This window comes from Rhineura floridana, chromosome 2 (genome assembly GCF_030035675.1).
Source record: "Rhineura floridana isolate rRhiFlo1 chromosome 2, rRhiFlo1.hap2, whole genome shotgun sequence".
NCBI lineage: Eukaryota > Metazoa > Chordata > Lepidosauria > Squamata > Rhineuridae > Rhineura > Rhineura floridana.
In genome coordinates, this window is record NC_084481.1 from 216868114 (window position 1) to 216895393 (window position 27280).

The 27280-nt window shown below is 41.0% G+C and overlaps 1 protein-coding gene and 1 non-coding gene across 11 annotated transcripts; one reads left to right on the forward strand and one right to left on the reverse strand.

Annotated features, from left to right (window-relative positions):
* Positions 1-3281: 3281 nt before the first annotated feature.
* MOK (MOK protein kinase) lies at positions 3282-27118 on the reverse strand. Of its 10 annotated transcripts, none has more exons than XM_061612179.1 (14): positions 26991-27118; positions 26043-26139; positions 25425-25525; positions 20286-20400; positions 18191-18280; positions 16476-16546; positions 11716-11794; positions 9863-9911; positions 9127-9305; positions 8567-8668; positions 6784-6957; positions 6213-6324; positions 4080-4283; positions 3282-3996 (listed from the first exon to the last, which is right to left on the reverse strand). In XM_061612179.1, exons 3-14 carry the CDS (start codon positions 25468-25470, stop codon positions 3916-3918), a joined length of 1302 nt encoding a protein of 433 aa, XP_061468163.1. In that variant the 5' UTR covers positions 25471-25525; positions 26043-26139; positions 26991-27118; the 3' UTR covers positions 3282-3915. The 10 variants fall into 10 exon arrangements, with proteins under 10 accessions (XP_061468163.1, XP_061468165.1, XP_061468173.1 ...); XM_061612181.1 differs by having other exon boundaries at positions 26644-27118; XM_061612189.1 differs by lacking the exon at positions 4080-4283 and having other exon boundaries at positions 6217-6324.
* TRNAI-AAU (transfer RNA isoleucine (anticodon AAU)) lies at positions 26492-26565 on the forward strand. The gene has a single exon. It is a non-coding gene; the product is annotated as a tRNA-Ile (tRNA).
* Positions 27119-27280: the final 162 nt, after the last annotated feature.

Genomic DNA, 27280 nt, shown 5'->3' on the forward strand with positions numbered 1-27280 from the left:
GAACACTATAAAGGCTGTAGATTCCCATCCGGTTCTTCATTTAGGAAAATACTGTCTGACTGAGAGCGGGATATATGGGGGCTGAGCAGTAGTTTTCTGAGTGAAAGCTCCACCATGACTTCATGGGCAGAGGTGTTGAGCCTTTCCTGCCTACTTCATCACGGGACAAAACTACTTTTCCCTTTCTTCCCTCATATCTAATCCTTTGTGTAAATGGCATGGCTGTATAACTGGGAAAGAGCAGACCTGAACACTTGTGGTTACAAAATAGTTCCCCACCCCCACAAAATAAAATAAAATGCAGTCTGCAAAGGTTGCAATCTATATAGCATGTTTAGGCATATTCATACCTTTGTTTAAATGCTCTGGACTTCAAAGGTAGCTTCTTGTATATTTGAAGGATTTTCTTTTAAAAAATCTGATTGCTCAGCTAGTAATAACGTTGCTGCATTCAAAACTCTGCAGCTAGATTTAAATCTTTTGGACCCTGCTTCTCACAGCAGAGTGAATTGCTTTTTGAACAGCACGTTTAAAAAACAGTTTGTGGATACATATTGCACTGCATGTAAGCCCCAACACTTCCAAAGGAGCTCTCTGGATTGTGATCAAGACCAATTTTAATCAGTTTGAGTTTGAAATTGGGTAACAGCAGCATTAAGGTACTTCCAAACTTCTACATTTCAAAGCAACAAAACCCAAACTCTTTCAGGTTAATGAACACAATGTGTTTCAGCTTATCTGCCTTTTTTGATGATCTGTAGCATTCTGAAAAGAGAAGGGGAGAAAAAACAGATTCCCTGCCTGATGTTTGGTTTGTCCCAGCCAAGTATTTAAAATCTTATGTTTTAAAAATACATAAATGTGCCTTTTTTTTGGAAAGCAATCCTCTTAGCAAAAAAAGTGGCATTGGTAAATGGCCACTTCTAGTGCAACTTCCACAGGGGTTTGTATATGTATATGCCCACAATTTCACTAAATGGAAGAGCAAGAAACCTTTCAGCAGTGATTTCATGTCCTGTTGGCTACATCATCTTGTATATGATTTGGCAACAGTGCAATTCCTAAACATGTCTTCTCAGAAGCAAGTCATATTGAATTCAATGGGGCTTACCCCTCGGTAAGTAGAACATAGGAATCTGTCTTATACTGAGTCAAATGATTTGTCCATCCAGATCTTACTTAACCTGTAGTTCCTTCCTCCAGATGGTGGTGATGTGCTATATGCAAGCTCTGTAAAGAGCTGGCAGGGGAGGGGGGGATAATCCTGGGCTAGCCTTTGTACTTGTATTTAGGGTTCTTGGCTATGGGCAACTAAAAAAGAATGGCAGTTCCAAAATAAAAACTTCAGTTCCTCGTAAGTAGATGCTAAATCATTATTCCTGGATAGATCTCTGGATGTAACTATTTCCCTTGCACTCTGTAGGCTTCCATAGTACAGCTGTGACAAAACATTCCTTTATCAGAAGAAACCTGCATATTTTTGCTCACTTGGATGAATGTCATTCTGCTTTTGGAAGTTGCTCATAGAGTTAAGCAACTGTGAGGGGCTCAGAAGTCCCATGCCTTGACTCTAGGAAATCACATGCAGCTACTCCTCTGGCTTATGAGATTAAGACCTTTGCAACTGTACAAGTTAGAAACTTTAAAAGAAAACCGATTAGAAACTGAAATCCGACAATTTTCTACACTTGCATGTAAATGCTGAGCAAACATATACCAGTCCAGCCTTGAGTTATCTTTTGTGCCTTTTAGCTGTTCTGATATGACCCAAGGCTGCTTGTGTTATATTATCTTTATAATGCAGGAAAGAAGCATGCTACAAATGACATGCATAGGGAACATGTGTGCTGCATTGTTAAATTCATCCTACTTTCCTATGCATACCTAAAAGCAGCAGCAAGCCTTTTGACTTACCCCTACCGTTCCCAAAAGCAATTGCCAGGTAAGTCGGCCTCAAAATTTGTGTGGAATGGCAGAAATTTCAGAACCAGCTTATGATGCAACAATAAGATCTGCTTGGGTTAGGGGGAATTACATGCAGTAACATGGGCTGCAAGGACTTATTGTAATTATTTATTCAAGAGCAATTTAGACTTGGTCAGACTATTTGTCCATGCAGCCCAGTATTGTCTACTTTGAGTAGCACCAGTTCTCCAAAATATCAGGCTAGATGTCTTTCTCACCTCCAGAGACTTTCTGAACTGGAAATACCAGGGACTGAACCTAGGATAGACATGCAAAGCATGTGCTTAACCACTGAGAGCTCAAAGTGTTATGTCAAGTTTAGGCTCCTCTAAATTTCCTTGACTGCCTGGTGAGAGCATTCAGAGCCTGTTCGCTGTTCACAGGGCAAGTATAATGCATACCCAGGCTTACTTTAATCTTGCATCATTTAAAGTATCAATTGAAACTAATATCCTTTCATAAATTTGGCACAAAATTGGTCTGAGTAAAATATTTAGAATCCTTTGAGACACATTGCATTTCCCCCAAACAGTGGATGTATGCATCTTTTAAAAAAGGAACTTGTTCCATTAGATTGCACTCAACATTCTGGATTTAAATGCAGTCAATACACTTGTGAAATGCTAATGCTGTTTAAATATATTTTCACTCATGCTTGTAACAAGTTTGGAAGGCCCTTGTAAAAGGCATTTTGATGAAACTGTTAGATGTAAAGAGTTATTGCCCTTATTCTTCCATAGTATAAAATTTACATGGCTATGTTCTAGTACATGCCCTCCTTGAATACACCTGTAGCTTTTCTGCAAAAACCAAAACCACAATGGAGCCTCAAAGCTTTAAGGTGATGTCTTGGCTATTTTAGTACCATCGTCCTGTCCACTGTTACTGAGGTTTTTAAATATATATCTTGTGTCCTTCCGTCTGATTCTAGGGTAGGTGTTTCTCTCTCAATGTGTGGGAATCTCATGTTTTTGATGGACATAACTCTATTTATACTCTTAGTGTATCACCGTTGATCAAGTTCTATTACTATTTCCTCTTCTGAAGCTGGTTGTACCAGTCATACTCAAAGTACTTTTCTTATTACAGAGGTTGTTATAGAAATTGATTTCTTTTTTTGAAAAGTAAAGTGTAGCTAAACTTTGAGAGTGTCTTTTTCAAACCCCATCTTACGATAAAGTGGCATTTTTATTATTTTATTTTAAATGGTAATTCTGAAAATAACTTTAAGATTTATTGTCCCTGGCAGAGACAAGGTCCCCCACAAAATATACTTTCAAATACTATTGGCTCCTCTAGTACAAATGTGCAATGTGTTCCTTGAAATCAAACTGTATTGAGCTACGTCCACATGACAAATCATACTTCAACTCATAACGCATGTTTACACCATTCAAACTTCCAGACTGTAGGAAAACATTGAGAACAGCAGCAAGACTGACTTAATCCGATGAATAATCAATACAGAAATAATCTGCCCATCCACATAATTTAAAAAAATATTTACACAAGATTACACTCAAATCGGGTGTAACATATTCCAGAAGATACTAACAAGACTCAGGTTCTGAAACTACCAAATACCTACCTGTTGCTTTGATTACATTTCTACAGTCACATTTGCAAAAATACACAAATTGAGTTTCAACACTTCATAAATAAGCACTATATAGTATTTAATATAAAAGCAGTAACAATTTCATTCCTATCAGTGTAGCACAATTGAACAAATGACCCACTTAAGAGGAAATAAAATTGTATATAGAGCTTTAAAAAAATCAAATTGAAATATGTTACAAAAATGGTGTGTATGTAGATGGCTCCTTTTCTTAAAAAGAAAAGTACCAAAAAACCTGTAGCATCTTGCTGCAGCATTTGAGAAGATAAGGCACTATTGCTGTTGGTGTACCTTTTAAGAGTATTGGAGAGCACAAGGGATTTCTTAGTTCATCAATATCCTCCGCCTCTTTTTTCCAGAGCAGGCAAGTGGTACTGTTTCACAGGAGATTTAAATTCCTTCTGTCTTTCAGACTGTTGATGAGACAACAGAAGTTAAAATGGGCTGTAATCTACTTGTATAACATTGTATAATCTGACAAGCAAGGCAGAATTACCTTGCGATGTGTCCCAAAATATGTTATAGGCTGCAACACTTGGACTTGTCCGTTGGTTGCTGGGAGGGTAAAAACTGACTGAAATGGAGGATTAGGGTAAGAAGTCAAGTTGGTTACTGCAGGAACAGTCAGTTTTGGCAACTCCACTGTGTAGGGAAATCCATGACATCCCAGTGGATTCTCCTGGGCTTTCCTAAGGAAGTTCTTTTAAAATAAAAACACAAGTTCAATTTTCTTAAAGTAGTATCTTTTCTGCAGACTACGCTTGACACCGTTTTACATTTACCTGTGTTAGATTGGTTAAAATTGCTATGCTGGTCTATGTAAAAATTTACAACCAAAATGGTTTTTCCTGAAGAGTACTGCTCGTGTGTTATATGAACACATCATCATCAGAAAGACAAATACATAGGCAGATGTCTCTTTCAGTGTTCTTGGATGAGGCTGGGAGCAAACACAGATAGTGGCAACCACATCAGTACTAGTATTTGTAAAGAGTGGCCAAATGTAATGTTTTTTGGCAATTCTCCAAGCATTTAGCTGCTATTGAAAAAAAAAACACTGGTGCATACTAGAAGGTGGGATACTTACCAGGAAAATAGGTTTGCGTTCTTTGCTGCTCTAATTTTAAGAGAACCAAGATTTCAACTGTGCCACAAGCTAAGACTTAATCTAGCTTTTGTTGGTGGTATGAGATTTTTAAAAGGAATTAATTTCTAAAACTTCTCCCTAGAACAGTCATTGGAATATCTTTATGTAAATAAAACAAATGAGAGCCAGTGTGGCGTAGTGGTTAAGGTGTTGGACTAGGACCTGGGAGACCAGGGTTCAAATCCCCACACAGCCATGAAGCTCACTGGGTGACCTTGGGCCAGTCACTGCCTCTCAGCCTCAGAGGAAGGCAATGGTAAACCACCCCTGAATACCGCTTACCATGAAAACCCTATTCGTAGGGTCACCATAAGTCGGGATCGACTTGAAGGCCATTTCCATCCATCCAAAAATAAGACAAAACACTGGTTAGATTTGACATAGAACTGGATAAACTAAGGAAGTGTGGTATTGGCAACTTAAACCTGGTGTCTTGAGAATTCCATGGTGGGAGGGAAGCTTAGCATGGGTTTCAATGTAAGGTTTGTTCTTCATCTGGCACATTTCATCCTGCTCAAGTGAGTCACTGGAACCTGGAAAACCTATATTAGAACAAGTAGTTCTCTGTTCCTTGCTTGTATTTCACAGTTTTGTCTGAATTGCACAGAATCTTCTTTCGGTGTTAGTGAATTGGATTCAAGTCCATGGCCCAATGATCGCTCACTCAAGTGACTACTTGGGTTACTTGCTAACTTGGGACTGGCCTTGTAGCTGGCTGAGCCAGATCCTTCTAACTTCATAGTACTATAAAATTAATGTACAATTTGCAGGGGTGATCTAATGAGCTTGGATGCAACCATGATCGTGCTGCCAAGATCATCCCCAGAATAGATGTGTGAATAACCTGTTCCAGCATAAGTTCATGTATGTCCTCATAACGTCACAAAGTCCTCAGAGACCCAAATACTGTATTTAAAGCTGGGCTACCACATTACACTGTGCGTTGTTCCAAGCTGAAAATCCTAGTATACAGCAGTCTTACGTTTAAGCACTAGCCTGACAGCAACTGCTGACAAGAAATTCTATGCAGGCAGGTGAGCAGACTCACAAATGAGGGAAAGAAAACTACTTCCCTCCATGTCCTACCAAGAACCAAGCAGGTCGCCAAGTAGGGAAGCCCCCAACTTCCATACTCAGCATAAAAATGCACCAGGTTTCTGAAAGAGGGATGGAACTCCCTGTTCTTCCTGTATCAGGCCCTGGCATGTTTACTAAATATTTTTGTAGGCTGGTAACTTTTGGGAGCTTATTTACAAGGCTGATATGTAGTATATATGCAAATCATACATGTCTCACTTAAATGGTCAATGTTCAGCAGAAATCCATACAGCCTTGGATCCTTTGGATACAAAAATCCTAAAGCACATTTTGCCTATCAGGGACAATTCATCAAATCATCCAATTTGACACATGGCTGTTCTGTTAGCAAGTTAAAATGGCATTACTTAAACAGGTTTATTTAGTCATTGTTTTAAAGATTACCTGCCTTTGATCCTCCTTTGAAATACGATGCAAGCTGAGACTCTCTCTTTCTGAAGGGTTTTCTGTTAATCTCATTTTTCTGCGTATGGTCAAAGCTTGTTTCTCTGCCAACCTGTTCAGTGCAAAGCCAGACAAAATCTCACCTATGAAACTTGAAATTCAGTTGTGTCAACTGGAGAGTCAAGCCCACACACCAACATCAGTTTTTCAGCTATACTAAACAGTAATTTAAAATCCATCCATTAATTACTTAAGCTCAGTAAAGTCAGTCAAGGTTTAAGGTTACATGCTGCAAATTTAATTCAAGCCCACTAGATGATAACCAATTGTGGAGTCGTGTGCATAAATGGCATTTCCCCTTTCTTGCAGCCCCCCACATGGCCCCAGTGTCTGCTCTGGGTGGTTGGGGGGATCCTCTGGAGCAGACTGGGAGGCTGGAGAAGGCTGGGGAGAGGAAGGGTTGTCCTGTTGCAGCCACTGGTGCAATGCTGGATCTGATTTTAACTCGGACTGAGTAGGTGGAGACTTATTGTTCAGTTCACAATCAAGCTATGCTGAGTGTTTAACTTACCTCAACTCTCTGAAGTAAGGGTGCTGTAGTGCTTCATGAGCACAGATTCTCTCATCAGGATCATATTGAATCATTGCATACATAAGAGTTAAGCTCTTGTTGGTCAAACTAGGCATAAATGGAGAGATTCCTTTCCCCTTTCTGATGGGAAAATCAAAGCTCATCACTCGCGACCTGCATTAATCCAGTGAAAGAAAACACATTCTTGTTAAAAATGTTACCCTTACCGGGTAGAGCGGTGATTCCAAGGAGATAAAGCTGATATAGAAGCCTGGAAGTTAAATACACTTTTTACTCTTTATCAGACCCTGAAGAGTGGAAAATCTCAAAGGTAGTGCCAACATCCCCTATCCTACCTCATTAAGCTGAGAATAGCCAAGACTTCTTTGAAAAGTCAAAAATTAAGCTATAGTTGAAGGGCCATGTTCTCTTCAAAATATGAGGCTAACTATGCACTTGAGGAAGCTGAGTCTGGATTAATCAGGTACCATCATTCATAGCAAAGGTGCTGCATATACACAATTCATCAACAAAGTGTCTCACAGTTAAGATGCAAGACCACAGGCCAGGCAATCCCAAACAACTAAGGAGCAGGGCCTGAAAATGCTTTACAGGAGAAAAGCCCCAAATGTTGTAGGTTCTATAGGGAGGGGAAAAGAAAACAGCTTGCATTCAGTGCTCCCTGTTCTACCTAGAAGAAATCATAGCCAAACACCTTCCATCTTCAGATGTCTGTCGCAATCCAGGGAGGACAGAAATAAATCTATCAGCAGTGAAAGCTCTCAGCACAGTTAACATTTTACAAAGCATTTTATTTATTGATTGATTTTTATTTATAAAAGTATTTATATACCGCCCTCCCACAAAACAGGGCAGTGTACAACAACATTAAAAAACCTTTAAAAGTAACACAGATCAATCATAAAATGACTGTCTAGTCAGGAAAGTTTTAGACAACCGCATAGGCCTGTTGGCATAAAAAAGTCTTCAAGAGCTACCTGAAAGCCAGAATTGAGTATGCCTGCCAGATCTCTGCATTGGATAAATGCCTGACTTCTGGTTGAGGCCAGTTAGGCCTCTGTAACATGGGGGACAACTAAAAGCACTCCTCCAGATGTCTCAGGTATCAGGCTGGGATATAAGGGCTCAGATGGTCCTTAAGTAATGTTGAGTGTTCAAAGGACTTCTTGTACATTAATTTCATAAACAATCCTTACAGCAGATTGCCCCAGGGAACCTGATGAGTTCATGAGTGGTGATTTCTTGGCTCAGCCTCTTAGCCACTAACTAAATAGTGGTTCAGGATCTTTCCGTGCTTGAGGAGGTACTCCATGATCACAGTTTAAAATACCACAATGCTAGTGTAGAAAGATGTGTGACTTGTGTTATAGGGATGGGGAGTGAGATCCCTGGTGGGGCAAAGGAATGAAAACATAACCTTCTCTGCTGGACAGCTGCAAGCTGCTTCCAGACTCCACTCTACGCTTGGAGATGAAAACAGATATTCCTGGGCCATTGTTGCTAGTGCTCTGTTGCAGAGGTGTTTTTAGATGGAAAAGAAGATGCTGACCAATCTAATGTATTCATGAGATGCCATGATTTGTAACGTGACTACTGCTCAGAACTCTGAAGTGGGCTGTCTACACTCTACTTTAGTTATGAACTAGCAGACAGGTTCCTTGATATATAGCATAAATATTGTCTAAAAGATGACATTTTATTTAGGAAAGTCTGATCATATATAGAATGTGTTATTAAATCTCAGAATTTAAATTGTACTTACTGCTTGAACTTATTGAGAGTCTTCTTAGGAGGAGTACCTATAACATCATGGATTTTTGATATTTGGTCCAGTTCATTAGATCCAGGAAAGAGTGGATGGAAACTAGAAACAAAATGAGGAATTGGTTTGACAGTGCCAAAAATTAAACACCCCAGGATGAGAGTGTTTTTCCTCCCTTGTGAGGAAAACTGTCCACCTTCAATCTTAAAACTGTGTAAGCTAAAGAACTTAACACTGCTTTGGTAGTCTTTTTTTTGTAGTTGCAACAATTATTGAGGGGATACAGTGTCAAATACATGAAACTGCCTTAAGAAAGACCATAGGTCTATCCCACTAGTGTTTACTGACTGACAAGAGCTCCCTATGACTCAAGTGTGCGTTTAACTAGCAATGCCAGATACTGAATCTGGAATTTTCTCCATGCAAAGGCATGCATTCTGCCACAGAGCTTCAGCTGTTCTCCACCTTTCTGCAGTATCTGGATTGCTTCCATGACCCAACAATGACTATTTCATACCATGTATACAAGCCTACCCATCAATTCCTTTCAGATACTGTACCTTGCAATTTCGTAGAACACACAGCCAGCACTCCACATGTCCATTTTGTAACTGTAGTAGCCATCTGTGAGAAGACATTCAGGTGCCCTGTACCAGCGTGTAGAAATGTACTCTGTATAGGGTTGTTTGGAATGTATACTTCTACAGGATCCAAAATCCCCAAGTTTCAGAAGATCCTGCTGCAGTAAGATAGTTGTGTATCTCAAATAAGAAGGCATTCAAATAAAATCAAACATGTTTAAAAATAATGAACTAGCCACTTAGAGCTTAAATGAAACAATTCCTGTTAACGTCCACTTTGAGTGCTTAATTTGAGAACAGGGAAATCTGATTATTAATTTGTAATGGTTGGGATTGGCATGAACTCTCAAGTCCATAACTATTTTGAACACAGTGCCTATGGCCTTTGGAAAAGGTGAGAATATGTATAGGCTAGAGCACTTAATGCAGAAGCAGGGTGTATTGAACAAAACAAATCTGTTGCTTTGAAACGGGTCACAAAAAGACTGACCTGGTTATAGAAGGTAACTTACTACACTTTGCCAATAGCAGTTGGAAAAGGACAAGGGACAATACTACCACTTACCTAAACTGAGCATCTGCATTTACACATCCAAAAGTTACAGTGCTCTTTTTCTCTTTGGAGCAAAATGCACTTATAAATCACAGTCCTGGTATGATGAATAAGTAGTCCCAACATGTTATTTTTGGTGTAGAATTACTCAAGACTACTTACCTTTATTAATATATTTTCTGGTTTCACATCTCTGTGAAATATTCCATTCCTGCAGGAAGAGAAGGATTCAAGGAAGGTAGGTAGGTACTGTATTTATTTATCTGATCTATATCCCACCCTTTCTCCCAGTAGAAGCCCAGGGCAGCAAACAAAAACACTTTCAACATCATAAAAACAGACTTTAAAATATATTAAAACAAAACAACCATTAAAACATATTAAAACAAAACATGTTTAAAAACATTTTTTAAAAGCTTAAAAAATGTCTTTTTAAAAAAAGGTTTAAAAACATTAAAAAGCAATTCCAACACAGATGCAGACTGGGATAAGGTCTCTACTTAAAAGGCTTGTTGAAAGACGAAGGTATTTAGTAGGCACCAAAAAGATAACAGAGATAGCGCCTGTCCAATATTTAAGGGGAGGGAATTCCAAAGGGTAGGTGCCACTACACTAAAGGTTTGTTTCCTACGTTGTGCAGAACAGACTTCCTGATAAAATGGTATCTGCAGGAGGTCCTTTATTTATTTATTTATTTAATTTATATACCGCCCTAAGCCCAAGGGCACTCTGGGCGGTGTACATAACCTGCAGGGCACAGTGATTGACTGGGTATATAAGGGATAAGATGGTCTTTCAGGTATCCTGGTCCCAAGCTGTATAGAGCTTTGTACACCAAAACTAGAACCGTGAACTTAGTCCAGTAGCTCATGGGCAGCCAGCACAATTCTTTCAGCAGTGAGGTGACATGTTGGTGATACCCTGCCCCAGGGAGCAGTCTCACTGCCACATTTGACACCAGCTGCAGCTTCCGGACCAACCTCAGGGGTGGCCCAACATACAGCACATTACAGTAATCCAGCTGGAGGTTACCAATGCATGGACAACAGCGGTCAGGCTATCCTGGTCCAGAAACGGCCACAGATATCTTACCAGTAGAAGCTGGTAAAAGGCACTCCTAGCTACTGAGGTCACCTGGGCCTCTAGCGACAAAATTTATACACCTAGGATGGGATACAGAAAGTCCCATTGGAACTTTCCAGATAAACCCCTCACTCCAATTCCCAACCCACCTCATCACCACTCCTGAAAAGCCATTCCTGAAGACTGGAGGAATGCTCAAAAGAAACATTTGCAGCATAGAAGACTGCAGCTGGAATAGAAAAATCAAGGCCAAACTACACTGATGTTACATGCAAAGTCTGCTGCTAGTGGTTTACCGTAGTTTTATGTGTAGGGTGTTTTTATGGTTTAACTGTGACTTAAGATCGTTTTAATGTTATTTTGTGATGATTGTAAGCCACCCTGGGCATCTGTGGGAGAAAAGATGGAACAAAGAAAAACATAATAAACAAATGCTTGAATGATTGTTCTTAACTTGGCTGATTTTATTTTTCCAGAGGAGACAAACAGCAGCAAAAGAGGAATGCTGGGGAGGGAAATGATGGTCAGTCCTCTTCCCCAGCCTCTTGGAAGTACATGACCTTTTGCAGTCCTATATCATTTTTTTCCTCTGCTGAAAATCAGTCCCTTGTGGCTGATTTCAGCCCCTTAAAAGTGTTGGATACTGCAATCAGCACATTTGGAAGGCAAGCAGATTTTCATCAGCAAACCAGTGAGAAACCAGACTGAAAGCACATTCTGGATAGGAGCCCCAAGCTTCTTTTCCTCCAAAATAAAAGCAGCCACACTTGTTTAAACATATGACCAACATCATGAGTAGTTTGGTCCTCAAAACCCCCTCTGTGCATGCACAGTAGTACCTTTGTATCGTCCACTGGGCTCTCCAGATTTCAGCCCAATTAAATAGCCAAACAGTACACTTGCAAAAAAGAAATTAAAAAATGCTGCCTTACCTGTGCATGTGATCAAGAGACTTGCATAACTGGTACATATAACTCATTATTTTCCTTTCAGGCAATGGTTTTTTTCTCCCTAGAGGAAATAGTCAAATGAATGCATCAACAGTTTTATACAAAGTTCACTTTAAGGTGAAGAGCTTGCAGTCACTTCTGCCAGTTAACTGAATTTTAAGTACATCTATGAGATGGTCTGCCTATGAACTGTGGCAATGTGTTCTCTCTTCATATTTTCCATAGTGGTGAGCAAGAACACTTTGTCACCACTATGGAAATGTAACAGGGCTCTGTCCTTAATTACAGTTCAGAGATCAGCAGTCTTCCTGAACATATATCCCAATATAGGAAGCTGCCTTATACTGGGTCAGACCATTGGTCCATCTAGCTCAGTACTGTCTGCACAGACTTGCAGTGGCTCTCCAGGGTTTCAGACAGGGAGCCAACTCTCCTGCTCTGCCTTAACCACTGTTAAACACTGGCAGTCACTTTAACCACAATTAACACACTTGCCAAAGTTTTGGTCAACTACAGGTTAAGGCCAATGCTGACATTTCTCTTAAAAGTAGTATACATGAGATGGATGTTTGGTCCCAGAAATGTGGCAAGTTCAACTACATGATATAGTTGGGGCATGGAAAACATGCCATGAGAGACAGTGATCTAACTAAGGCATCTGAGCATTGGCAAACTTAGAAGAGCAAAATGTCCTACTCAAAGGATGTGGAACCGGTGGCCCTCCAAAGACTGTTAAGACACCCAACTCTCATCATCCCAGCCAGTATGGCCAATGATCATGGATGATGAGAGTTGAACAACATCTGGAAGGCTTCAGGTTCTGCATAGTAGCCTCTCCACATACCCCACCTGTCCTGATATGGCATACAGAGCAGCCCCTCCAAAGGGTGCTTTCAGTGTTAGAGAACAGATATAACGGAATGCCCATTGGGGCTGCAGGGATGAGACTGTGCTGGGACCATCAAGGGGCAAGCATTTCCACCTGCCTTGCCCCACCCCTCTGCCTGGGCCTTATCAGGAGGAGCTGCAGGCTGAGTCGTGCTGCTGCAGGGATGAGACTGTGCTGGGACCATCAAGGAGCAAGCATTTCCGCCTGCCTTGCCCCACCCCTCTGCCTGGGCCTTATCAGGAGGAGCTGCAGGCTGAGTTGTGCTGCTGCAGGGATGAGACTGTGCTGGGACCATCAAGGGGCAAGTATTTCCACCTGCCTTGCCCCCCAGCCCTGCTCTTAGTGACATTTGTTTGGGGACTGTCCTTTACCAGGAAGATGAATGTTTTTGGTTTGCTGTTCCTGTTTTTTTAGCTTTTCCGTTATTGTTAGTTTTTATTGTTAGTCTCTTAATGTTTTGATGTTTGCATGTTCTGCTTTGTACGTCGCTTAGAGTGGCTGACAATTCAGCCAGATATGCGACTAATAAGTCGAATAAATAAATAAATAAATCAATAACGTTTTTCATGGCCTGAAGTCCAATAAGTATTATATCATATATGGAGATGTTTTTAATCTCCTTTCTCAAATAGCAGTACATTGCTTCATTTCAGGTAGCACTGACATGGTGATGCAACCAAGACTAATTTACTCCTCACTGTATTTACAATGTGAATAAATACTTCTTAAGTTACTGCTTGAGTAAGCTATAGCTATTTGAGAGGACAGGTGTGAATAAATGCCCCGACGTACCTATGTATTCAAAGGGGGGGTAACATTACAATTCCTAGAATAACCAATCTAATGCTCAGTAGTAAACATCCATAGGGTTGGATGCAGACTAAGCTACTCATGCTTTAGTCTCATAGAAATAAGCGGAACTAAAAACATGATTTAGTCTGAATTCAACTTACAATGTAGTACGCCAACTTCTTAGGCAATGGGCGTGTCACCTTCAACTATTCAAAAGTAAAAGAAAAGTGCAAGGTGACTTTTACACATTGCCATCAAATGAGCCATGAGTTCATGAAGGAGCTGAGCAGCCAGACATTTGGTGAAGATAATTTTAAATATATATAAATTGTGCCATAGGTCTCTTCTCATAATATTGTCCCTTTTTGCAGACACTTTCAGAACGTTCATCATGTAAAATCTATGCACCAGTCAAATTCTCATAAGCCTTAATTGCTTATCTAAGTGCCTTCTAGATGACTGAATCAATCTGCCTTCTTACTCACTGTTGTCCCTGAGCAGCTATGGCCATTAGAAAACTATTTCCATTCTAATTATTGCTTCTATTGTACTATCATTTTTTTCTTTTTTTGCTAATTTAATGATCAAATGCAGTAGACTATTCCAGTTCTTACAACCCATCCAAACAAATGATACTAAAGCCCTACAACAATTGTTAAGCTACATATTCTGCAGTTTGTTCACTTTTCAGATTCAAGACAGAATTCAGATTGGCCCCCTATGGCACTCCTCTCAAAAGGGTTATCAAATGGAGAGGACATCTCCCACCACCTTTCCATGCTACGTGCCAGTTCATACATATATCTGCATATGTTATTTTACTTTACATCTACAAACAGAATATGGATTCACATTCAGCTTGTACTAGCGTGAGCTGTCTCCACTGAAACGCATTGTGTCTAAGGTGACATAAGGAGCAATGAAAGCAACTGTCCAAGATGGCTATTCATACAGGTGAGACATTAGGTGTTATAGTCATCAAATGCTGAACATGAATATGTGAACCAGCCCACTGTCATCTCTGAAGGAAACAGAGCTGCAGCTTGCAAAACCTTTCACTCTTTAACAATTTAAATACAAAGAAACCCACACCTTCTAACAAAGCAGTGGTTGCCAGGTTCAGGACCTGAGACTGATACTGTATCTTTAGGAGAAGAGAAAGTCAGCCAAGTGCAGGTGTTCTTGCAACCCTGTAATGGGAAAAACCACAAGGTGGAATTCTCCCTTCCCCCTGCACAACTTTTAAAGATACAGAAGACCTCCTGGAGGCTGGGCCTGGCAACCAAGAGGTCTTCTGTATCTTTAAAAGTTGTGCAGGGGGAAGGGAGAATTCCACCTTGTGGTTTTTCCCATTACAGGGTTGCAAGAACACCTGCACTTGGCTGACTTTCTCTTCTCCTAAAGATACAGTATCAGTCTCAGGTCCTGAACCTGGCAACCCTATATGATACATATAGCAAGGGGCCCAAGGTTGTTTAAGCAGAAGGCTTCAGCTAACAAAAGGAAGACAGACAACTCTGGCAGATTCCCTTTCTTTTCTCCCCCTGCCCCATCACTCCCCATGCTATTCCAGAGAGTCTCCCAACCTCCTGGTACAAATTATCAATGATGCAGAAAGGAGGGGGAAACTGGCAAGTTACCCCCCTCCATCTGTTAGGGTTCTCTGCTAGATCAACTCAATGAGTCCTTACTACCTAATATCACACAGAAAATCAATACAAACAAGAAAACCTGTTGCCTGTAGCAACTCAAGGCCAAATATAATAAAGGCACTGAAGAACTTAACTACATCTATAGAAAGTAGCTTGTGCGGAAAGGTATGCCTTTTTAGGTTAGAGGGGTTCTACATTCTGTAATCCCTGCTGATTTGCCTGCATAAGCCTGTCAAACCTATTTAAATTACCTTAAATTACTTTTAAATATTTGCATTTATATGTAGTCTTATTCGGTACTAGGCAAGACCATCCTGAATGCTTATGTTGAATTCTAATAGTTACGTGTTCCTAAGACTTAAGATGAACTTAAGTTGGTCTAGAGAAGATGGTAGAGTTAGCATGTGAGGATCCACTTAATCAAACTTACTTACTGCTCATAGCAATGTCCAGCTATTTTCATAAAAAAGTCACCATGCTACTTCCTTAAACACTGAACTATATTTTATAAAGAATATAGGCCAAACAGGCCCCAGAGTGGAAAGTGGTTCCACTTGTGGTAGAAAGGACTAAAGGTAAATTGGAAGCTATCTAATGTTGCTCTAGAAGGTTAGAGGTTATCCAATCTTCAGGAATAGCTGTCTGGAGTATGCAAGAGAATACAGTGGAAAGGAGGTAGATGGTAAATTCTGATTCTCATACACACACATGGACAGCCATTTGGATCCAGGTCATTCTGTCTAGATAGAGGACAACCAAAGGACCTGGCATTCTATGTAGACAAAGAAATGTCAAGACAAGACATCAGTGTTAATTTCTCAACTTCACCGAAACAAGATCATGGCTTTCTAATCACAGCCAGTCAGTTGTTTTGAATCATAAATTTTTAAAAAATGAGTGGGAGCTGGATAGGATTTCTTTCCATGCACATGTTCTATAGCAGGGCTCTTAATTACAGAGCAGACTTAACACAATCACTGACTTCTGTTTCCTTTCTATCCTGTTCTTCCCACCTACTCCTTCCTTTCCAGCACCTTCAGGTAGGTATTTTCCTTCAATATCTGTAATTATATGGAGGTGTCATCTCTGTAATTCAAAACCTCTCTCTGCCTTCACCTAGTGGAGTACTTCTAGAAAATGACTTTTTATGTCCATGTAAGAGAATTTTGTGGTTCCAGAAAAACGTGATATTCAAGATTGTAGTAATGGCCTACTTCACAATTAGGATTGGGAACCTATGCCTCTCCAGATGTTGTTGGACTACAACTGCCATCCCTGACAATTGGCTATGCTGCCTGGGGCTGATGGGAGATAGAGTCCAACAACAGAGAGCCACAGAGTTTTTTACATAAGTGAATAAACAGCATCTAAACACAAGACGTTTTCCTGTACTGGCACAGTCCACATACCTTTGATCAGTTCATAAATGTTCATATCCATAAGTTCACATATTAATGCAACAGCACCAGCTTTCTTGTCACTGAAGGAAGAAAAGTTTGTTTTCACTTAATTACATGTAAGAAAGGAGAAAAGTAACTTAGGTAATTATTCGGGGGATGAGAGGTGTTCACATATGTAAAAAGGCTGGCTTTACTATTATTGGATTATTTTATTTGATTGCTTTCCAGTCTCAGGTGTTTTTTTTAAACCAGCCTTTGCAAGCATTCAAGTTAGTGTAAAATAAAAGTGAAAATGCAGTGAAGTAGAGCAGTCATAGATGAGCCAAGAAACCCCTTCTGTGGGTCATATCCAACACTGTAGCTCCACTGCCTCAATGGACTTCCATGTGTGCAACCAAGTTCTTATTCTGTTGTCCCCTCCAGTCCCACTATGTGCCCTCAAACTCAGCTCTTGAGAGTTGGGTGTGTATGGGGGAAGGGGAAATGGAAGTCCCATTACACTAGCAAAACTATATGTGTGGACCATTGCTTACAACCCTGAATGTCCATATAAGCACAAGATGCAAAAACAACTCTGCTGCATCTTAAGATGTGATAGTTTAATTAGAACCAGTGCTTATTCTTTCCAGGGAAACAACAAGAGTGCCAAATCCTCTGATGAAAAAGCCATCCAGTTTCCTAACAGTATATGATTATTAGCATTGTCAAAGGCCAAAATTATTTGATTATCAGTTTCAATTTGCAAGTACGAAACTCCACCTGACCACAAGTCCTTCTAGCTTAGTGTTATCTTCTCTGACAGGCAACAGCTCTCTAGATTATCAGGTACAGTAGATCTTTCCCACCCTTGTTATCCAAGAGCTGTAAACTGGAGACATCAGGGATCAAACCTGGGACTTGTGTGCTTTGACTGTGGCAGTTCCCCATAGGGAAGCCACCTTGGCTTAGACTACAGAATAGGACCCTGCATATTATCCCAGTTTAAGGTAGAGCAAAACAGTGATAGTACAAGTTTTGCTCAAATGTTCCTTTTTTAGATTAAAAGAAATGTTTTTATAGCTGCATTTCATGATAAGAGTAGAAAGTTTAGGTAGCAAAGTAGGTGAAGTTCTAGTAAATAACTATAAAAGGAGCTTAAGTCTCTCACAAAAGTTCTGAATGTAAAAAGACACTAAACTGTTACTTTGTATCAGTATCATACAACAGTCTGAAAAATGTTTTGCTATTGCCTGACCCTCTGTAACCCATTATTGGTCAGGTGGCAGAAGATGGCCTTTTTATAATAAATTATCCTCAATGGCTTCAGTTCTTGAGTCCCTAACTGAATTTTTTTTGTACAGTTGGTGTAGCCATTACATACACTACTAGAGAACGTTGATGAAGATGGAATAAAGCCAATTTGTTCTTTAGAACTTGTATACACAGATTTTCAGTATTCATGCCATCAGTGGATCAGTGGCATTAGTTAGGTATATCACTCAGCCTTACAAGGGAGAGATAAGTAGCCCCATCAGTCCCACCAGCCCCACTTCCCAACATGAGGGCACGTGCTACCATTCTGGGAGTAGAGGTATAGGAAAAAGCAGAATCTCATTATGCCACAGGAAAATAGAGGAGTTGACTTGCTGGCAAATGACATGGTGATTAAGCACCTCCATATAATCTTTAGTGAAGAGTATGCAGGGTACATAGAGGGACGGGGACAGAAATGATGTAGTACTTACTAGATCACTTCATGCAACGTAAGGATATTTGGATGTGGATTCAGTCGCCTTAGAGCTTGTATCTCTCTCAGATTGTTCACATGGTCAATACTTGGGGGGAAAATTGAAATATCATAAGAACATAAGAACATAAGAGCCTGCTGGATCAGGCCAGTGGCCCATCTAGTATCAGGCCAGTGGCCCATCTAGTATCAGGCCAGTGGCCCATCTAGTCCAGCATCCTGTTCTCACAGTGGCCAACCAGGTGCCTGGGGGAAGCCTGCAAGCAGGACCTGAGTGCAAGAACACTCTCCCCTCCTGAGGCTTCCGGCAACTGGTTTTCAGAAACATACTGCCTCTGACTAGGGTGGCTAGTAGCCATTGATAGCCCTGTCCTCCATGAATTTGTCTAATCTTTTAAAGGCATCCAAACTGGTGGCCATTACTGCATCTTGTGGGAGCAAATTCCATAGTTTAACTATGCGCTGAGTAAAGAAGTACTTCCTTTTGTCTGTCCTGAATCTTCCAGCATTCAGCTTCTTTGAATGTCCACAAGTTCTAGTATTATGAGAGAGGAAGAAAAACTTTTCTCTATCCACTTTCTCAATGCCATGCATAATTTTATACACTTCTATCATGTCTCCTCTGACCCGCCTTTTCTCTAAACTAAAAAGCCCCAAATGCTGCAACCTTTCCTCGTAAGGGAGTCGCTCCATCCCCTTGATCATTCTGGTTGCCCTCTTCTGAACCTTTTCCAACTCTAGAATATCCTTTTTGAGATGAGGCGACCAGAACTGTACACAGTATTCCAAATGCGGCCGCACCATAGATTTATACAACGGGATTATGATATCGGCTGTTTTATTTTCAGTACCTTTCCTAATTATCGCTAGCATGGAATTTGCCTTTTTCACAGCTGCCGCACACTGGGTCGACATGTTCATCGTGCTGTCCACTACAACCCCGAGGTCTCTCTCCTGGTCGGTCACCACCAGTTCAGACCCCATCAGCGTATATGTGAAATTCAGATTTTTTGCTCCAATATGCATAATTTTACACTTGTTTATATTGAATTGCATTTGCCATTTTTTCGCCCATTCACTCAGTTTGGAGAGGTCTTTTTGGAGCTCTTCGCAATCCCTTTTTGTTTTAACAACCCTGAACAATTTAGTATCATCAGCAAACTTGGCCACTTCACTGCTCACTCCTAATTCTAGGTCATTAATGAACAAGTTGAAAAGTACAGGTCCCAATACCGATCCTTGAGGGACTCCACTTTCTACAGCCCTCCATTGGGAGAACTGTCCGTTTATTCCTACTCTCTGCTTTCTGCTTCTTAACCAATTCCTTATCCACAAGAGGACCTCTTCTCTTATTCTATGACTGCTAAGCTTCCTCAGAAGTCTTTGGTGAGGTACCTTGTCAAAAGCTTTTTGAAAATCTAAGTACACTATGTCCACTGGATCACCTCTATCAGGCTACAATGTTTAGACTATATTTATTAATAAATCAACCATGGCCCCAGAAGAGTAAACACTTCATCCTTCTCTTCATCTTGCTGTGTACAGTCTATGGATTAGGCCATGCAAACAGACTGTGATCTACATAGCCCTATGAGGCACAGGCTTGGATAAGCACACGGGGACATTGAATGGTTCACTCTACTGGCAACAGCTTCTAGTCCTCATGATGTTTCCCCAAGTTTTGAAAGTGGCTTATAGGGCAGTATGGGAACTATTTCTGGAAGAAATTTCAAAGCTGGGGTTCTACCACAGAGAGGGCCTATCTCCAGTCATCACCTGCTAGGCCTCTGTTGGTGGTGGGCATCTGGAGAAGGGGCCTCAAAGCAGACCTTAATGTATCAGTGCCGATGGTCTCTGGTGTTCTATTTTTAAAGAACATCAGGATCAAGGGGGCAAATTTGGTTAGCTTAGTCAAGCCCATTATCGAGATATGTAGTGACTGTAAAGTTATGAGTCTTTGTTCAAGACATCCATATTTTTATTGCATTTGTAAATATTCAGAATCCATTTTTAAATCAGACTTTGATAATGAGTATTAAGCCAATGCTTAACTATTGAAATTAAGAAAAAAATCAAAAGGCACTTGTACCTACCTTTCAAAATGCTGTTTCATTTGTTTACATGCATAATATTGCCCATCTTTTAAACTTTGTACCTTCAGAACATCAGAAAATGTTCCCTCGCCAATTTTACCAATTGTTTTGTATTCTAAAAATGTAAACATTTAAAAAGAAAATTAGATTTCATGATAGATGACACATTTAATATCCTTAGGCACATCCACAGTTATGACTTATTTATTCAAATGGCACACATTTCCTGCCCATAAATTCAACAAACTGAACCTTTCCAACCAACTCTCATATCATCATTGTATCTCAAAAACTAAGGTTTAAATCCCTCTTCACTATATAAAGATTATGGAAGTACAGCTGTTATTTATGGACAGTGAGAGAAGTTCTATCTTGCTTGAATTGCGTCTGCTATAACACTTTTGTAAAATGAAGCAACTGGAAGCTTTTCTTTGCTTAACTGCATATATGATTCTTATTAAGCCAAGTGTAGGATAGTCATTTTCCCCCACAGTTGTTTATGGGGTGAAAATGTTAATCAAGTAAGTATCAGTTTAGTTTTCAGAAATCCAGGTTTGCTGTAAAAGAGCACCAGAAACAAGCAACAGACAAGATTAGGCACTAGATTGTTTAAATTCATGTCTGTTCAGCCATTAGACTACCTGTTTTTACACTCATGGAAACCCTCCCATGAAATGTAGCATGTGAGCTGTGTCATCACTGCTGTAGCAATATCTGTAATCTATATGTTAGAGAGTTTTACTCACTTGTGACAGTATACACCCATAAGGCTATCTACCCACAAGCATTAATCCAACAATCCATCTACCCTGGAAATGCCTGAGCTGACCCCACATAAACAGCATCCCTCTTCCTATCATATTGATCACTCTTTCCACCATTCTTCATCCTTCTGTTAAGTATCTGCACACTGAGTCAATTCTAACTTTGATTGTCTCCTGTATACCTCTGTCCTCTCTAATTTGGTTTAGTCTTCTCCCATACATATCACCTCTACAGCAACTGCTTCTAGAATTCTCCACTGGCTAACTTCTTCAGATTGCTGCTAGCTGTAACGAAAAAGAAGTTCTTTCCACATTGGCATTCTTTTTTATTGGAGGAAACTTCTATATGTGGGTTTGTTTATTGTACAGTTTATTTCAGCTCAAACAAGTAGATCTTGAGGCTCTTGAGTTCCATATTTCCAAAGCAGTGAGATATTCTATGCCATTTTTCTCCCATCCTCAGATTTGAAAAAGTAAATAAATCAGAGGGCAGAAATGACCACCTGTATAGTTGCACTATAATGCAACAAAGCAATCACATGAACATGTGCAGTTATACAAATACGCAACATAAATCACAACCCACCCCTTCAGCTCGAAGTGGGGATTAGGCGCACCTAAATATACATTCAATTTACAAACTTGCTCTTATGGGCTTCTAGACAATCTCCCATTCAGGTGGTGCTTTGCTTTTCAGAAATGTTAATAGCACTGTGAGCTCTCAGACGATTCTATGGACTAGTACTTAATCACCTTTTAGGCTAGGCAGAATTAACAGAGGCTACAGAGAGAAAGGTCAGGGTGAACATAAAGGCAAACCAGCCCAGTCACATGCAAAATCAGCATAGCTGATTTTGGTGTTTTATTTATTTATTATTTGATTTATATCCTGCCCTTTCTCCCAGCAGGAGGAAGGGAAGGACTTAGTATAATGCTACAGGACAAGGCCCTTTTTTATTTATTTTTTAACTCGATCTAAACTTTTTTACACCAACATACTGGTGAATACTTACTCAGCATCATACTGTCCCTATTTAGCATATAGGAATTCATATATGCATATCCTTAGCATTCCAGATATTGCACCCATTCCACATCTTGCCCTCTCATCCACACTTCATCTTGCAACTGCTGCACAGCACTATCACATGACCTCCTACCACCTTCCTATGGCTCCCCTACGTAATCCCTGGTGCCCTGACCTTTTTCTGAATCTCTGTTCCTGACCCAACAGCATCCCTAATACAATCACATACGTCTCTTCCCCCACCACTTCCCAATTAGGACTGAAGGAAGAAGGTACACCCATGTTCCTGTATACCAGATGTGGGGAACCTTTGGCCCTCTAGATGTTGCTGAACTACAGCTGCATCAGTCCCAGCAAGCATATCCAATGGGCAGGAAAGATGGGAGATGTAATTCAGCAGCATCTTGAGGGCCAAACATTCCCTACAACTGCTATATACACTACTGCCATTCTTTCCTAGTCACAATAGGGAGGAATGAGGAAGGCATAAATTGCTCCTGAGTTAGAAAGGCAGCTCCAAGTGACTGCAACCCATACAGAGCATTGGCTCATAACTGTATGCCAGTGATAGCCTGTAGACATGCACTTAAGCCACTAGTCTGAACATGCAGAAGACAAACTGTGCACTCAAATCTAAAATAGGGGTGGGGAACCTGTGGCCTTCCAAATGTTGTTGGACTAAAACTCCTATCATCCCAAACCACTGGCCATACTTGCTGGGGCTGATGGGAATTAAGAGTACAACAACATCTGGAGCGACACAGGTTCTCTACTCCTCACCTAAAGGTGCTTCTAAACAGGAAGTGTCATGGCCAATAGCTACATATCCAATAGCTACATATCCAATAGCTGCAAAGCACATGACAACCGGGCCAATCTCCAGTTCAAATAGAACAAAGATTACTAAGAATGAGGTAGATAGCACAGTCATGACAAGCATCTGTTGTATTAACAACCCCCGGCAAGTAGATATCTCTGTTTACAATAAATCTTACTGCTTGATAAGGAATCAGACCACCAATTCATTTAGTGTTGTTTGTCTAGATCTGTCAAGATCTTAAGCCAAGTTCTTTCTCAGCCTTGGTACCCAATACCTAATAAGCAGACATGATGAAGACTGTACCTGGGACAGTATGCATGCAAAAGCATGTGCTCTCACTCCTCCAGAATTACCAATCGCTCTCCTTGCTTCTATTTTAGAGCTACAACACAGCTGTTGCTTCCATAGATATGTATACTTGACAACTCCAATTATTTCAGTGGAAGCTACAGCAAAGAATGGCAGCAAGGAGGAACCTGTGGCCTTCCAGAGGATGATGGTCTACAACTTCCATCATCCTGGCCATTGCCTATGCTGGCTAGATATAGTGAGAGTTGGGCTTCAGCAACATCTGGAGGGCCATAGGTTTCCCAGCCTTTACATAAGGCTTGTGCTTCATACATGTGTGAAATAAAAACCCATCCAACTGTGTTTTGAGTAAGCATGGATCAGATCACTCTTTAGGAAGTGCATTTATGATAAATTGCAGTCGGAATTATTATCATGGCATGAACTTTCACAGGCAATGCCACGTCATTCACCAGATGCAAGAGGTGGTTTGAAAAGATGGTAAGTGTTCATATCAGAGCTTGGAAGTTACTTTTTTGAACTACAACTCCCATCAGCCCCATCCAGCATGGCCACTGGATTGGGCTGATAGGAGTTGTAGTTCAAAAAAGTAACTTTTCCAAGCTCTGGTTCATATACACCTGAGATGAGAGAAACTATTGGGTAAACCAAGTTAACATAGTAAGTACTGAAGGTAACATGCAAAGACCAAAACACATCCCAGTTATTGAACAGTAAAACTGAATAGGATACCTATAACAAAACAGAAAGGGGATTAGTCTTTGTAAGGCAAGAACCACTGACAATCTTTGTCCAAAGCCTGAAAAATGCAGCCAGGGATACTAATCAATTGAAGTGTCAACTCCTGTTACCACAACTCTCCTTTGATTGGTTTTTAATAATTTCTCCTGGATTTCCTCTCAAATTCCCATAGACTTCCCCCACTTTGCAGAGAGGGTGCCAGCCTTTTCCCCCTCCCACACAGCCAGGATCCAAAACTCCCTCCCAACTCAGCCTTCCTTGCTGGAATCCCAAATTGGTTGTAGGGCAGGGCTGCCCTGTTGGAGGATGAACTCCTGTCATTTGCGGTGGGCAGGAAGAGCAGGAGAAGGAGCAGAAGGAATAGGTGAGGGAAGAAGATCTTAACACCTCTCTTTCATCACCTTCCCCACCATTCCCACTGGGTTTTCCTCCCCTCTCTTATTCTGCATACAACACTTATTCCCTCCACTCACCCAGATAAACTCAAGCGGGATATAAAAGACGAAACATCTTGCGACAGGAATTTACTATCTCTGTTTTGATAGATAATAAATATACGGCGTTAGTGACTGACTGCATCCTTCCAGGAGCTAGAACAAACTTGTCTGAAGTGCTCTGTGTGTGTATGTTTGCTTATATACACATACATATAAACACAATATATACGCACACGTGACACACACAGAGAGACATTCTGTTAACCCCCCTCCATCCATCAGCCTCCCGGTCCACATTAAGGAGCGCCACCCCGCTCCTTCCCATGCCACCGTGAGATTTGCTGCTACACGAGGCCGCCCCCTCCCCATCGCGTGGCCCCTATCGTGCGGCGACTACCGCCGCCGCCTCTGTCTTACTGTTCATCCTTCGCTCGCTTTTCCCGCGAGTCCCCTCCGCGTTGGGCGGTGGGGAGGGGGCGAAGAGGACGCGAGTCCTCTCTGCAGCGCCAGCCCCCCCTCCCCACGCCAGAATCTGTCAGCGCGCCATGTTGTATCCCCGTCACCCTGGCAACCCCAGAGCGCCAAGCTCCCTCAACCCAGGAGCACGACCATGTCAACCCCGCCCTCAGAGCGGCGCAAGCGCAGTGGCTAACCTCCGCCCTCTCTTATTGACTGCGGCAAGCACAGACTGGGTTTCATGATTGCGGGCTTCCTAGCCGCGCATGCGTACTGCCAGCTCTTTCTCAAGCCCTTTCTCTTCTGTGCGCATTCCCAGTCTCCGCCGGAAGAAGCCTCCCTCCCTCTCTTGCGTCGTCCTTTTGCTCATGCGCAGTTAAGGGCTCACTTACCAGGGAGTCAGTCCAGTCGACCTCCCCCCCACGTCCACAATTCCACTGTAAGGCTGCAGTCCTATGCATACTTACCTGAAAATAAGAACCCACTGGACACAGTAGCATACCTCCGAGTAAGCATATATACGCTTTGGCTGCATATGTACCAGATTAACAACTATTCTTAGGCTACAGTCGTATGCACACTGACCTAGAAGTTTTACTAAACTCAGTTGGGCTTGCTTCCGCGTAAGCATCTTCTGCACTATAAAGGCACATCTGTTTGCGCTTAAGTATAGTTTTTACCACGGACTGCAAAAAAGACAAATAATTGGGTGTTAGAACAAATTAAACCAGAACTACCATTAGAAGCTAAAATGATGAAACTGAGGTCATCATACTTTGGACACATGAGAAGACATGATTCACTAGAAAAGACAAGAATCCTGGGAAAAACTGAAGGGAGTAAAAAGAGGAAGACCAAACGAGATGGATTGATTCCATAAAGGCAGCCACAGACCTGAATTTACAAAATCTCATGACAGGTGCTACTGGAGGTCGCTGATTCATAGGGTCGCCATAAATCGTAATCGACTTGAGGGCACATAACAACAACAAATAGTTAACAAAATATAGTTATTTTGAAAATGAGCTATATGAACAAAAAACATATTACAAATTAGTTATTTTGGAATGGGAGCTAACGTGACATTTGCAACAGCAACAAATTAACATGCTAGTTGAATCGCTTCTACATAAATTATCGCTTTCAGTACCGGATTGGGATTGCAGGTATGTCATCTGAATAACTGTAGCTCCAATACTATACCTCAGTTTGCTAGATCTGTGCATCTGCTCCACGTGTTGAGACAATGTGGATTCTGTGTAACAGAGTCTGAAAACCCAGTATTCGGAGCTGTCTCTACCTGTGAAAATCAATAAACTTTTACACAGTTTGTCCTTATCCCTTTTCTGTAGGTATAAAAAACAACAGCGTAGTGTTGCGTCTACAGACAATAATAATTAAAGTCATTTGACAGACATGCATTCAACGAAGTACCTTTTCAGTAGTCCGTTTTGGTAATCAGTTACAAACTTTCACACTCTGACAAAGAGATCACATTGAACAACATGTAGATCTGCTTTGTTTTACATTTTTAAAAATACATTTGTGATTTAAAGAACCGAAATGTACTACAGAAATGCAGTTATTAATGGTTTGCAGGAATTCACTTTGTGAGCAGCAGAAACAAAGTGAAAGCAGGAGTATTAACAAGTGGCCGGTTAGCTCAGTTGGTTAGAGCGTGGTGCTAATAACGCCAAGGTCGCGGGTTCGATCCCCGTACGGGCCATAATAAGGAAGTTTTATTTTTCAGTAAAATTGAATTCGTCTATTGCAAAACTAAACAAATGATTCATTAAACGCTTACATGAAAGCTAATTTGTTCGTTTTACAAAAAGAAAAATGGCGACGATTATGCGATATTCAGGATTCTTGCGAAAAATGCTTGAACGAAAAATAAAACTATCTTTCCAATAACAACAACAAAAGAAATCTTGGCTCCATGGATAAGTAAAAGTAAAACCTTCTATGCTTCTTGCGGAACGCTTGTGCATAGCATATCTCTAAAGACATTACAACAGCTCACTAAGCAAGCCAAATCAAGTCAGTATACTCATTTTTTAACCCGTTTCATCTCCACGGTGTTTTTACGCTGACTTTAGCAATAGCTTCCATTAAAAAAAGGTGCTCCCTGATAATACACACAAAACACACCGTCTCCGTAGTCCACTTATGCCTTTATTTATTTGTATTTGCCCGAAATCCGGACTGCCCCGAGTTCGCTTTAAGGAATGCTGCGAAATGAGCGGCGCCATAATGCACGAGGAGTTCGGGAAGGCAGCGGGATTCCAGGGCATTGCAAAACACATTGAGAACCAATTTGTCCCAGTTCGGCTTCCACTGTCACGTTTTACCTCTTTTTCTCCCTCCATCTCGCCCCCCCCCAGTCTAATGACGCAAGGTAAGCAGCCGAGGCTTGCGAAATATCCCTATTGGTCCGAAGT